The sequence below is a fragment of the Mesoplodon bidens genome (assembly GCF_964165515.1).
Source record: "Mesoplodon bidens genome assembly, chromosome: 1".
In the NCBI taxonomy this organism is placed as follows: Eukaryota; Metazoa; Chordata; class Mammalia; order Artiodactyla; family Ziphiidae; genus Mesoplodon; species Mesoplodon bidens.
In genome coordinates, this window is record NC_138176.1 from 84493985 (window position 1) to 84509472 (window position 15488).

The window sequence follows — 15488 nt, forward strand, 5'->3', positions numbered from 1 at the left end:
TTGTAAAATGTAACCACAATCAAAGAAAAAAACACTCCTAGAAATAAATAATAACTTATTATTATCATAAGGAAAGACAAAATGACCAACATAAAAAAACAGGGTGAAGGAGAGGAACAGGTTATTTACAGAAGAAGAAATAGGGCTTCCCTGGTGGCGCAGTAGTTAAAAATCCGCCTGCCAATGCAGGGGACACGGGTTCGAGCCCTGGCCCGGGAAGATCCCACATGCCGCGGAGCAGCCAAGCCTGTGCGCCATAACTACTGACCCTGCGCTCTAGAGCCCATGTGCCACAACTGCTGAGCCCATGTGCCTAGAGCCTGTGCTCCGCAAAGCCACCACAGTGAGAGACCCGCACACCACAACGAACAGTAGCCCCCGCTCGCCACAACTAGAGAAAACCCGTGCGCAGCAATGAAGACACAATGCAGCCAAAAATAAATAAATCAAATCAAACATAAAAAATAAGAAGAAGAAGAAGAAGAAATACCCATGGCCACTGACCATATGGTAAGATGCTCAACCTTACAATGGTCAAATTAAAACAGTAAGAATGCATTCATACATATCCTTAATATCATTTTCATTAAATATTTAGGCTAAAGGTTTACAAACTAAAGCCTTTTTATTCTCATGAAAAAAATAACAAACCAAGCCTAAAATATTCGTTAGTTGGGAGTGACTTGAGATGGGCTGGACAGAGTAACTGAAATATATTGTATTTCAAATATGTTAAAGGTTAAGTGATAGAGGTCCTAGGAAAAAACAGAAGGCCTGATTAACTGCCTCTGAACTGTGTCCCTTCCTTAAGGGAGGACACAGGATGGGAGAGCAGAAGCCCCAAACAGTGACTCTGGGGAAAGTCATCTATGTTATAATGCAGTCTTTTTTTTTTTTTTTTTTTTTTTTTAATATTTGGCTGCATTGGGTCTTCCTTGCTGCACATGGGCTTTTCTCTAGTTGCAGCGAGCGGGGGCTACTCTGTTATGGTGTGCAGGCTTCTCATTGCGGTGGCTTCTCTTGTTGCGGAGCATGGATTCTAGGCGTGCAGGCTTCAGTAGTTGTGGCACGCGGGCTCCATAGTTCTGGCTTGCGGGCTCTAGAGTGCAGGCTCAGTAGTTGTGGCACATGGGCTTAGTTGCTCCACAGCATGTGGGTTCTTCCCGGACCAGGGCTCGAACCCGTGTCCCCTGCATTGGTAGGCAGATTCTTAACCACTGTGTCACCAGGGAAGTCCTATAATGCAGTCTTAAAACACCATTTGGGTGTTTTATTTTCTTCCTTATATATTTCCATATTTTCTATTATTTACAAACATTATTTTAATAATCACAAAAATGTTTAATTAAAATAAACTAATCAGGGCTTCCCTGGTGGTGCAGTGGTTGAGAGTCTGCCTGCCGACGCAGGGGACACGGGTTCGTGCCCTGGTCCGGGAGGATCCCACGTGCCGCGGAGCGGCTGGGCCCGTGAGCCATGGCCGCTGAGCTTGCGCGTCCGGAGCCTGTGCTCCGCAACGGGAGAGACCACAACAGTGAGAGGCCTGTGTACCGCAAAAAAATAAAAAAATAAAAAAATTAAATAAATAAACTAATCAGAAAAACTAATATAATAAATTCAAGAACCAAAAAAAAACTAACTAGGAAACTATGATGTAAAACAAAGTAGGTTTCCTAGCTAATTTTTGAGTCTATTAAAATTAAGATTATAATATTTATAAATACACACATTCCTTCAGCCAGTCACTAGTATTTCCTGGTGCCCTGGACTGTGCTGGCTCTCAGGGGAATACCAAAGAAATTGATGACTCTGCCCTTCAAGAGACTGTGCAATACTAGGGAAAGCAACATAAAACTCATGGGTTCGGGCTTCCCTGGTGGCACAGTGGTTGAGAATCTGCCTGCCAATGCAGCGGACAGAGGTTCGAGCCCTGGTATGGGAAGATCCCACATGCCGCGGGACAACTAGGCCCATGAGCCACAACTACTGAGCCTGTGCGTCTGGAGCCTGTGCTCCGCAACAAGAGAAGCCACAACAGTGAGAGGCCCGTGCACTGCAATGAAGAGTGGCTCCCGCTCGCTGCAACTAGAGAAAGCCCTCGCACAGAAACGAAGACCCAACACAGTCAAAAATAAATAAATAAATAAAAATTTTTAAAAAACAAAAAAACCTCATGGGTTGTTAAAGGCAAATAAGTGCTATGTGAATTCGATAAAGTTGTGTATTCTCTGTCCTTCCTTTATGGAAATTATGTCCACACCAGACCTGGCAGTTCATTTGTAGTAATAGTCCCAGTGTTACCTACTCTCTTACCCTCTGACCACAGAATAAATTTGTGGGGTTCTCTGATATAATACACTGATTTATTAGGTTATTTTCTGTAAAGCTGTTTGACCTACATAGCAGCAATCCCCAATAAACACTGAATTGATTCTATGTCTGATCTCTACCCAAAACATTCCTAAACCTACTTAGCTAATCTGACTGTATTCATATAAAGTTTGTTTGTTTTCCATAGAAAAAAAAAAGCAAATAAATAGTACCATCTGACTAACTCAATCCCCAGGCTTAGCCACTACTTTGAATAGACAGAGAATAGAGTCAGGCAATTCTATCATGCAAGATAATTACTTGATATGTTATAAAAGATTGGTCCTTTGACTGCAAATATCAGTTTGTGGCACTTGTAACATATGGATGAAAAAAGCTCATTTTTAATGATCAATAGCCTATATTTCTCCCTGGAAAACAACCCCCTCCATCTCCAATTATGATATTTGAAGTACACTGAATGATTACTGCATGCCAGACACTGGTCTAACAGCTTTATATGTATTAACTCTTTTAATCCTCCCTACAACCCCATGATGTTATTATCCCTAATTTACAAATGAGGAAACTGAGGTCCAGAAGTTAACAATTAGCCCAGCATCACACCACCATGAGTTGGTAAGGCCTGTCTGGCTACACAGCAGACCCTGAAACACTTGGCTTTCTTGCAGTCTCCTGGGGCATTTTCAGTGAGGTGGCTACAGCATCGCAAATACAGTCTGTCTAAAACATGTTCATCATTGTTTCTTCCTACAATTAACTTTTCTTTCTTGATTTACCTATTTCTTTCAGACTTATATTCATAAGTATTCTTATTAACATCTGTCTATTTTGCAAACAGTGTAACATGAAAGAAAAAAAAATCCTACACTGGAAGCCATAAGTCTCAAGATTCTGGCCCTCACTCACAGTATGATTTAGGGGCTTTGAGTAATCTCAGAGGGCCTAACTTTCTTATCTTGTTATATAAGGCCTCTTTCCTGCTCAATAATTCCACATACCAGTAATGTTTATAAAGTATTTTAGAAATTAATAAACAGTGAAATAAGAGAACAAAGAAACTTTTTTTTTTTTTTTTTTGCAGTACGTGTGCCTCTCACTGTTGTGGCCTCTCCCGTTGCAGAGCACAGGCTCCGGACACGCAGGCTCAGCAGCCACAGCTCATGGGCCTAGCTGCTCCGCAGCATGTAGGATCTTCCCGGACTGGGGCACGAACCCATGTCCCCTGCATCGGCAGGCGGACTCTCAACCACTGCGCCACCAGGGAAGCCCCCCCAAAGAAACATTTTTAATTGTACCAGAAGAATTTTTATTCTGACCACTCAGTAGTATGGTTCTACATGATAATTTTATAGCAAAAAAAAAAACCTAAGAAGAAAAAGTGTTCCAAAATTTTAAATCCTTATGTAAATTATGGCATATCCACACATAAAATATGATGTCACAGTTCTACACTACGCTTTTAAGAGTTCTAAAAGACATAGGAAATGCTTCAATGTTAAGTGCACCAAAGGAACTCCAATTAAAATGTCTCTACCTGAAACTTCATTATGTACATATGCATTCTCAAGTTCAATTTTCTAACATCGGGCTGCCTCCTTTCCTGCTCCTCATCTTTCTCTGAGTTCTAGGCTAATCAAATTTCAGTATCTTAAGTACAGTAATTCCTTTTGCATTTTAGGAAGCTTGCCAGCTACCAAAATCTACAGACATCATTAAAAGATGGGGGTCATCAAAGACAGCATCTCACAAAGAAATTGTAACCAGCACTCCAGAGAGGCATGGTGTAGTTTCCCTTTGGGAATTTGACAAGGCTAGTATGACTGAGATGAAATTTGCTTAAGAACAAATCATAAATTGAGATAAGCTATGATTATGCTGTCTGCTATCAACCTTGTAACATTAAAAATTACTTCATCTGAAAGTACTGTGCCATTAAGTGAGCAAAACAAATTCTAGGGGAAGAGCAGTTGCAGAATATTGCTTTGTTGCAAGCTTATGAGAGAAGTATAAAATCAAGGGAAAGAAAAGCAAATGAACAATGTCAGCTCAAAACCTAAAGTACTTATAATAAAAACAAATCACCAAGCTGGATTGTTGGTGATTACATAGGCTTGTGGAGGATCTTTGCTGCCTTGAATATTTGAAGATATTTTTCCTTTTAATCATTTTTCTGAACACAAATCTTCTCATACAAAAGATAGCAGTGAGCCAATGCTTGAGAAAGATGTAAACACTTTACTCAACCCACGCATGTGTTCAACATTAATATAGTCTTCCTTGTGATTCTATCTCTACATTCTTTCCATGTAGTAGACTACTGTTTGCAACACGGTCTTTGTTTAACAACAGTTTATATGAGTGAAAAAAGAAAATTTGGCTCTCAAGAAAGAACTCTACGTTAAAACATGAATTTTTAGAATAACTATAAATGTAACTAAAATTTAGTGTCATTTAAATTTTCTACACATTTTTCTAAGCAACAAAAGCTTGTCTTTCCCACAGAAATATATAAATAATAATAAATGCCTTATACCTTAAATTTAGAGTAATCTATACTGCAACTTGTAATGTTAAATATGATTACTATACCCTTAAAATTCTTGTATTTTTGGCAAAGACATTGATTTCTTAGTAACTAACATGAAAATCAATTAGCATAACACTGATACTATAATTGGTAACACAGTAAATACACATATACCCACATTAGAGTCTTTTAAAAATATGAAATTCATAGATACACCTAACTAAATAGAAGTTCTAGATAGAGGAATGGTGTTTGATGATCTCCTACCAAATGTCCAGCTTACTTTGAAATGTTTAATAACATTCTTCTTTGAATGTTTAATAACATCTTTCAGCTATAAGTCCCCAATTATAGTCAATGTATACTGTATACCTACTATGTGTGCTAACTGCTTTATAACCACTAAACTCTCTACATCAGGAAATGTGTTATAGATGAGGAAACTGCAGCTAAGAGATATTCTGCAATTTTTCTTATCTCCAGAAATACAACTCAAATTCAGGTCATTCTGAGTACAGGGCACATGCTCATAATCTTATGCTATGCTGACTCTGACAACCATCTAAAATTTTGAGAAAAATTGGTTTTGAAATTGATACCCCGTCAGAATGTATTGAAGATCTAGTCTCAAAATTTAATGATTGGGCTTCCCTGGTGGCGCAGTGGTCGGGAGTCCGCCTGCCGATGCAGGGGACACAGGTTCGTGCCCCGGTCCGGGAGGATCCCACATGCCGCGGAGCGGCTGGGCCCGTGAGCCATGGCCGCTGAGCCTGCGCGTCCGGAGCCTGTGCTCCGCAACGGGAGAGGCCACAACAGTGAGAGGCCCGCGTACCGCAAAAAAAAAAAAAAAAATTTAATGATTAATAACAGTTTTTCTCAAAAATAGCTAGTTGGCCCTATTCCTGACCCATCCAAAGAAAATGATCATACCAGTCAGATAATACACCACCAGTAATTATAAGCCCTATGGACACAGGATTTTGCATGCTTATTCCTTTCCCATGCATAAACTGTGAAAGAGCATTTAGGTTGCAGAATCAGTTACAGGGGGAAAATGTAACCTACAGTGAAGGATTAGGCTGATGCCACTTTAATTCAGTGCTTAACTTTATCCTTATCAGTGGGGAAAACCAGAGCTGTTCTGTGACTCCTGATGAGGTGCAAGATGAGAACATATCACCTGTGATGGTTTCTAGCCAAAATACTTGATTGATTGGATCTAACCAAGCTGTTGGACCTAGCCTCCCATTTCAAGAGTTACAAGAACCAGAGGAGTAGGCTAAATGATACCAGGAGGAAGAAATGAGACAAATCCAGAAGGTAGGATAGTCTCCAAAACAACTGGCTTGGTTTTTGGTCTCTTCAACAAGACAGTGTCATGAAAAACAAGAGGCCGTTCTAGATTAAAAGAGATTTCAGGGACTTAACATCCAGATGCACTGCAAGGTCCTGGACTAAATTCTGCTGTGGACAAACGATCTGTCAAGGACATGGTGGGAACAACTATGGGAATTTGAGTATGACAGGGTATTAGACAATTTAAGAATGATTACCATTTATACTAGTTGTGATAATGATAATTTGGCTATGTAGGACAATGTTCTTATTTTTAAGAGATGCATACTGAAGTATTTAGAGGTAAAATGTTGAAACGTCTTTATTTTAATTTAAAATACTTCAATATTAACATACAGTTTTGAAAAATAGGGGGGTCAGCTGCAAAACAATTGCAAAAAAATTACAGTAGATGGTTCAAGGTACAAAATTCATGCTCTAGTGTCAAAGATTATGCTTAAATCGACAAAATGATACATAGAGAAGCTTTAAAAGCCTCCACATCCACCCACCCCTACCTGCCACGACATGCTAAATAATTTTTTTTCTAATTTAAAGTAAAATATCAACTTTCAAAAGATTCCCTAATATAATTTTAGAGAAACTTTTAGGCTTGCTATATCAATGTTCAAAATCACTATAAAGACAGGGGTTAGAGGATCCAAAATTATAACATACTATTCCAAAATAATCACAACTAAAGCAACATTTAATGTTGGTTTTCATATTGTTGTTTTTAATCGCACATGCTTCATTGCCATATCCTGCATAGGAATTATTTCCTTTGTACACTAATAAACATCCTTTGTTCTAAGCACATACCTCACAAATAAGGAGGCAAAGGTCAAAAGTTTAGACAGTGTCTGGGGGAAAGGAATTGAACTTCAGTTAAAGCCTAACAACTAGTTTTATCATATGACTCTGGTAAGTCGCTGCAGCTGACAATGCTAGTCATTACCTGGGAGTAATGTAAAGGCTCCTGATGAAAAGTGGTAAAAGGCTTAGATTCTTAGGGATATAAAATCAGCTGAATTCAGATACAAATAGGTTAGACCTAAGAGTACATACCATTCTCTTCAGGGAGCCTACAGCCTAATACAAAGATCAGAAGGTGGCTTTTTCCATTTGTTCAAAGAAATCTGCAATTTAAACACATCTACCTTTGGGTATGGAAATAATAAACTCAAAAATTCAAGCAAAACAAAACAAGAACAAGAAAGACCAACCTCAGGCCCAGCTGCCTGCAGACCACTTCTGCATCTGCATCATCCCACTGGTCGTCACAGACGGTCCCCCACTGACCCGCATGGTAGAGCTCCACTCGGCCCTCACGCGCACTACTCCCCCCAGCAAGGCGTAGGATGGGGAACACAGGGCCTGCACAACGTGAAATTAACAACAAAGTAAACCTACGGATTCACACCGGGTGAGAAGATCAGGTATAGTTTATTTCTTTGCCATTCTCTATAATTAAGTTATATTTATTAAGTGATATGGACATACCCACACATGTCTAATATATTTTATGGTACTCTCTACCAATTAAAATACTCCAACTTGAATTACGCTCACACAAATAGCTCTCAAGAGGAAATAGTCTAAATTCACTTTCCCCCAAGGACCTCAGAAACCAGAAAAGACACACTCAAAACTGCAGTTATTGGAAACCCATTTGATTTTTACGGGGTTGCTGCCACCATTGTGGTGGTGGCATTGGTTTTTTATTTACAGTAACTCGAGCATTACCAATATGTAATTATTAAGAATGTCACTTATGTCTATAAGATACTTGTTTTCAGCATAGAAATACTTTTACATTTACGTAGAAATCAAGACAAAGTTAACATCTAACACATTATAACAAGTTGGTGGACATCACAACCAGCACCTTCAAAAAACAATATTGAAAATTCATTTACGTATGAATCAGTTCATACTCGGTGAAGAACCACCAGAGGATTCCCACTGCAAATTCCGTATTGTAGTCTACAGTGCCCTTATCTAGCTTCATCAGTTTCTGAATTTCTCTCTCCCTCTTTTTTTTTTTTTTAATATTTATTTATTTATTTCGCTGCACCAGGTCTCTGTTGTGGCGTGCGGGATCTTTTAGTTGTGGCATACGGGATCTAGTTCCCTGACTAGGGATCGAACCCTGGGCCCCTGCATTGGGAGCATGGAGCCTTAACCACTGGACAACCAGGGAAGTCCCTGAATTTCTCCCTGTTTATCCTGGTCTAGAATTGAGGACACAGGGAATGCCCTTCCCTTTTGCCTGTGTACCTCAGATACCCAGCTATACAGAGGCATGTAAAAAATATTTGTTGACTGAGTGGACTGGCAAGTGATAACTAAAAGCCTAGAAAGGATATCCCAAACAAGGAAAAATAATTAGCAATATCTGTTCATTCAAATCAGTTTACTAAACGGGTATTAGGCAGAAAGGCACTGCACAAACACTACCCTCAAGAAGTATACTGCCTCAGGACATGGACAACATGAGTACAGACGAGACAACATCGAGAAGACCCTGCAGGGGTTCAGGTGCAAGGGCTGCTTGCTCACCAGTGGGGGTAATTAGAGAATCTCTTCTGAAGAAGTTGGTAGCTGAAGAGGACCAAGATGATGGATAGGATTTCAGAAGTCAGACACGGGGGAAGTGCAGTTCAGGCAAAACGAACAGTATGAACAGAAACATAGAAGCACAAAGCTGTATGTATTGGGGAAACAGTGTGGCAGTCTACTTTTTCTGGAATAAAGGATGTGAGATGGTAAAAGATTCAGAACAGCCTGGGTCCCTATCAGGAAATTTAGTTGCAACTTTTGCCAAATGTTCATCATTTATCCACATGAAATATGCTCCTAATTCTTTCACAGTGTTAGTGGCGTCAATAAATGGTATTTGGACTTTCATATTTATATTCAAATATCACACTTGAGGAGGGATTTAGAAAAGTGAACATTTGCATCTACTCATATATTAATACTTGTAATATAGTTTTCTTACATGTCAACTAGCACTTGTAATTTGTAAAAGGATAAAAGACAGGTTTAATAAACATAACTGGTCTCAATATTGTATATTAGCTTCTTATAATGACTGATCACTGAATTATGCTAATAAACTTAAATTTGCATGTTATTATGTTTATTTTTCCTTTAAGAAGCTTGGAAAATATAGAAAAAATGATGGAAAAAATGTATAAATTTCTTAAATTATTATATTCTCCTCTACCTCCCCTCCCCGCATCTCCATGGTAAGCTTGGAGAAAACAGAAAAACAAAATTTTTTAAGAGGAAATTTAAAATCACCTACAACCTAGAAACATTATCGCATATTACCTTACATTTTTTTAAGGTCATGTTTTACTTTAAAACATATAGTTTTTCCACTGGTTCTATAAGTAATTGTGAAAATATAGAGAAGCTCAAAGACAAAATATAGTCAACATCTCACATCCTCCCAACAAATACACACACAAAAAAAAAGCAAAAAAAGCATTTGAAAAAGATTTCAGTGAAGTAATTGACTCATATTTAACATATGGATAAATAAAACTCCCAGATGTTTCATTTAGATTGCTATTTCCTGTGTCCAGTACTCACACACGATCTTCTACTTTGTAAGCATTGGAAAAGTACTAGACGCCAAATGTAAATTCCAAACTAAAAGAATGTATTAAAAGTCTACTGCTATGCCTTAAGATAGACTCCATGTTTGCTGAGCTATTTGCTTTCACATTCTCATTTAATTTACCATAAAAGCATCTTTTTTCACTCTCACTTCTAATTTATCTCAACCTTCTATGTTTTATATATGCTTACAACGGACCTTAAATTTATCTTTGCAACCAGAGAATAAACAAGTGGACAGATCACAGAGAGTAGAATTAGGTTTTTTTTAAAAGTAGATAGAGATCCTGGAAAAAAGAGATTTTTTTCAAGATTTTACTTCACTACTTGAAAAATGTTAAACATATTTTATCAATTGGGTTGAACATAGAATGCAAGCAATATCTACGAAACGCAGTGCACTGTTTAGCCCAATTCACAGCATCCCTGATGTAGCAATGTGTAAACACGTATTTGCCAAAAGTAGCATTACCCAAAGGTGGAGAGGCAAAAGAAGAAAAGGAAAAACTTACAAGACATCAAGATGTAACATGCAAAAAAAAAAAAAAAACCAAAGATGTAACATGCACCTTGCCTACCCACAAAAGGATTGTAGCTCTCCGAGCACACACCTGTACCATTTCCACTGGTTCTTCCAGCCAATTCACAGGAATGACCCTAAATTGGGTCTCTGTATGTTTTGCGGTGGAAACTTTTCAATTCCTCCCCTGATACTTGCACTCAAACAGAAACCACTGCCTTGCGCTGGCTGCTGGCATTCTAAGACCTGGGACATCTGGTCAGGCTGCTGTCTCCAAGGAAAATGCAAAAGGGATACTGTGACAGTGTGGTAGCCTCAGGTTGTGGTCACACATTAAAACAACCATGGACCCCAGAAAACCCATCTGCCATTGTGGAAAGCAGCTATTCCCTCCTCTGCTTCCTTTCTCATGAACATATGCATACTTGCATACTGAAACCATACTCTAATCACCTCATGCCTAGTATATGGTGCTTAGAAGGAGCCCTTATCCAAGGAAGCAATTTGTTTATGAAATGTGCCGTCTACAACTCAAAAAAGAACACTGGTACCATGATTCTATTCCATTCTATCAAGTGAGAATATTTTGTTGTAATTGCTGTATTTTAAGTTTGGTTTCAACATGACTTTTAACTTGATTACATCACAATTTCCCATTACTAAAATAAGTCTTTTCATATACAGTATATAATATTTCTATAAGCAAATTAGATAAAACAGAAAATACATAAAAAGTGAGGTCAAATGGAAATCCAATTGTTAGATGAAATCCTATTGAAGACTATCTAATTAGACTGGAGACAGACTATGATGATTCCACTTAGGTCTGTATTTAAACTCTTTTAGGAAATGATTTAACTGAGACACTTTTATCATCTGGAATCAGGCTGAAACCACAATAACAGTAAAGCAAGAGAATAAATATTTTGTTTTACCATGGGAAAAGCTACATGTGACAGCAGCTGCCATCTTCTGAGGACACGCCCCACCCTGCCAGATGTCTTTTTCACAAAGCAGTATATTTTCTTCATCTCCTCGGCAATGGACATTGCTCCAATAAATGGGAATAAGGCCTAGTCCAGAAAATGGGGTTTGTCTTGCTACTCCTTTACCTCTGTAAGTACAATGATAAGGTTAGGTTTATCAAATGTAGGCTAATTTTTATCAAAGCACTAGGACTTTTAAAAATGGAAGAAATCAATAAAGACAGATATGGAAGAAAAAGAAAAACATAATGCATTATGTAAATTTCAAGCAAATCAAAACATCAGATCAGAACTTGGATTGATTACCTATGGTAATCTTCTAAGTTAATCTTGAATAACTAATGGTAGGCATGTGTCTTTACTATCTATGGCTGATTTTAGAAGAAAATGGGCAAACACTACAGATATAAATAAAAAGGGAGTCTGGGTGGCTTTGTGGAAGAAGTGTGTCATGTGGCCCAGTGGGACTTGGATTCTAGTCTGAACTCAGCTGCAAATCACTCTAAAGTCTCTCTAAGCTCCACCTTCTGATATGTAAAAGAAGTCTGGATGGTTGAAGAGTCTTTCCTACTCCAGTATTTCAGGCTTTTGTTTTCAAAACAATTATTATTACCACGTCTAAGCAAGATAGTATCAAGAGAGGAAATCCATTCATATTTTTTTAACTTTATATATAGTATTTGCTAGCAAGACTTTGAAACCAATTAATAAGATAATAACTCATATAATCTACATATTTTTAACTCTGATGTGTACAAAACTGGTATTACACCTTTAAAAGATTAAATGCTTATCCGAATAACATGATAATCTCTAGAACTGTCTTCATGCAACAGCTTCCATTAACCAAACAGTAAATATTTGGGGTTTATCCAAAATATGAATGTGTCTTAACAGCAATAAAGCTGGGTTGCCCTGCTCTTATTGTGCAATCCTTTTTTATTAATGGACTACTAAGAGATGATAGAAGGAATCAGATCAGCTTATCTGAAGTTTATGTTTGCAGAAAGATAGTTTACATTCTTTCATCAATCAAGAGACTAGTAACCTACCACTGTAATTCATGTCTCCATTGCAATGTTCTTGTTTTCTTTTTTCTTTATTTTTTTAAAATTTTAATGGAGTGTAGTTGATTTACAATGCTGTGTTAGTTTCTGCTGTACAGCAGAGTGAATCAGTTATATAAATAAATATATCCACTCTTTTTTAGATTCTTTTCCCATATAGGTCATTACAGAGTATTGAGTAGAGTTCCCTGTGCTATACAAGGTCCCATGCTGGGTAAGGGGTGATATCCTGGGACATAGATGTCTGTGCCAAGGAGGACCTGTAATAGATGGCAGCTTCGCTCAGCCCCGGCAGCATCCACTGTCCTCTGAGAAGCTGCCTGCCCTTCCAGGACTGTAGGCGCACTTAAAATAGATTGGTGTATGCTGACGCCCACCAGGCCCTGCACCTTTATGCCTATTTTATATATAGTAGTGTGTATATGTCCATCCCAATCTCTCAATTTATCCCTCCCCCCTTTACCCCCTGGTAACCATAAGATTGTTTTCTACATCTGTAACTCTATTTGTTTTGTATTGTAAATAAGTTTATTTGTACCTTTTTTTGTTTTATGTCAGAATCTCAGAAAATTTTATTCTTCCCTGATTTTCAGGGTAATAAAAGCACAGGTAGAAATGTACATAAAGGAAGATACTGACACCAGCCTACAAATTTGTTACATCTCCAGGCCCTCAAAAGAAAAAGCAGCAAGTCAACATTTTTTGTGACTTGCCCACCTGCCAGTGACTGTTTGCCAGACAAAATACTCATTGATAAAATCAGTAATTAACATCCTAAACACCATTAACACTTTGTAGTCTCTCCCATTCTTCCTTCTTTTATCCTGATTTATTCCAACCCTTTTTTTTTTTTTTTTTTTTGCTGTACGTGGGCCCCTCACTGCTGTGGCCTCTCCCGTTGCAGAGCACAGGCTCCGGACGCGCAGGCTCAGCGGCCATGGCTCACGGGCCCAGCCACTTCGCAGCACGTGGGATCTTCCCGGACCGGGGCACGAACCCACGTCCCCTGCATCGGCAGGCGGACTCTCAACCACTGCGCCACCAGGGAAGCCCGAAAATAAATAATTAATTTATTTTATTTAATTCTTACTGATTTGACTGGAGTTGACTAACATTTTCATTTGTGTCATCACATTAGATATTACTACTCTCTGATTATTAATCCAAAATATTTGCAAATGGAAAACTTTTCTTTCAGTTCTTTTAACCTTCATAACAAGATCTTTTCCATGCTTTCTAAAGATCTCTGGTGATAAAGACCAAGAAAAATATAGGGCATGTATACTTCGAAAAAATAAATGAGACAAAAACAGAACAATAAGAATAACAACAAAAACCAAAAACGTTTGTTCCAAAATGTAACCTTCTGCCCCTGGGAAATCCCTTGAAACAAGGCATAAAGGTGCAGGGCCTGGTGGGCGTCAGCATACACCAATCTATTTTAAGTGCGCCTACAGTCCTGGAAGGGCGGGCAGCTTCTCAGAGGACAGTGGATGCTGCCGGGGCTGAGCGAAGCTGCCATCTATTACAGGTCCTCCTTGGCACAGACATCTATGTCCCAGGATATCACCCCTTACCCAGCATGGGATGAAAGCACGAGTGAACCTCACCTCCTTCACATACACAAAAAAGGAATTTGTGGGTGGCTCAAGGTAGAAAGTTAAAAGCAAATGACAGCAACTTCAGGCTGCACAGGCTGCTGAGAAAGTAAAACTCTTAGGGCCAAATTCCTTGCTTCCTAGCACTGAACAATTATTTTGTTAAACTCAAAGGCCAAAAGCTGCTTTGAACTTTGGACCACTTAGCATTTGCGCATTTCCTACTCAGTAGGGCTAGTAACAAGTGAAGTGCATTTGTATGTAAAAGAACTACTCCTTCCATTTGGGGCCCTTTCTTTACATCTCTTCTGAGAAAAATGAGAATGAGGAAGGAAGATGTAACAGTAACGATGGGTGCCCAGCATTCCTCTCAGATATCATCAGACAGATTTGGTCAAGGATGGGCGAACTCACCCCAGCTGCAGCTGGTGACAAACAACCGATGCATCAGAGTCATCCCAGTGGTTGCTACAGACTGTGCCCCAAACTCCGTTTGCGTATACTTCTACTGTGCCTTCAAACTCGTTTTTGCCACCATGAAGTCGGACTGACCCTAAAGTGGAAAAGAATCCCAAAATCCTTTAATAGCAAATAATCATTTGAACATACTGAACATACTGATAACATGATTTTTCCACTGAAGTGGTGAGAGATCCAGTTTCTCACTGTTCACAGCATGTGCTTCTTTCTTTAAATGAGGATTTAGCAGGCTCTTTTTTTTTTTTTTTTTGCGGTACGCGGGCCTCTCACTGTTGTGGCCTTTCCCGTTGTGGAGCACAGGCTCCGGACGCGCAGGCTTAGCGGCCATGACTCACGGGCCCAGCCGCTCCGCGGCATGTGGGATCTTACCGGACCGGGGCACAAACCCGCGTTCCCTGCATCGGCAGGCGGACTCTCAACCACTGAGCCACCTGGGAAGCCCTAGCAGGCTCTTTTTTTGTTTTTGGTAATTAACATCCTGATGTCAATGCTAATGATACTTTCTTTTATCTAGGCAAACAAAGTCCAATTATGATTTTCAAAGGGAAAAATGGAAAGACTATGACTAATGGCTGATAATTACATCCCAAGTATTAGATCACATCACATGTTAAGTTCTTATCATTTATGGATCACTTTCCATCTTCACATGAGGTCACAGATTAAAAAAAACAGAGAAACTAAATTTAATGTTCTGTTTATAAATTACCTGTTATTGGCTGTTCTATCTTCCTTCTATCTGATTTGTTCTTCCACTAAAGAAGAATAAAATGCTTTTCCCCTTTTAGCCTCCAGCACTACTCGTGACAAGTCTAAAGCTTATGTCTATAAGTTCAGAAAAGTGTTAAGTGTTGAAAACATTGCCTAAAGTTAGTCTTAGGGAAACCGCCGCTAAGTAGAGTAGTTTGATGTAACTGAATGGCCCTGGAACTTCACTTCCCCTTACAATACCATCCCACTCAGCTGCTTCACAGTCCACAATTTGAGTCATTCTTTTCAGTCTTAAAAGTC

The 15488-nt window shown here is 38.9% G+C and overlaps 1 protein-coding gene across 2 annotated transcripts in view; it reads right to left on the reverse strand.

Moving 5' to 3' along the window:
- Window positions 1-15488, reverse strand: part of PRSS12 (serine protease 12) — a 72588-nt gene that overhangs the window by 40879 nt on the left and 16221 nt on the right. For both annotated transcript variants that reach the window (XM_081226599.1, XM_081226598.1), the window contains exons 2-4: window positions 14412-14550; window positions 11282-11460; window positions 7423-7573 (exon numbers count right to left, since the gene is read on the reverse strand). In XM_081226599.1, coding sequence (XP_081082725.1) covers window positions 7423-7573; window positions 11282-11460; window positions 14412-14550 — 469 coding nt within the window. The remainder of the gene's footprint in view (window positions 1-7422; window positions 7574-11281; window positions 11461-14411; window positions 14551-15488) is intronic.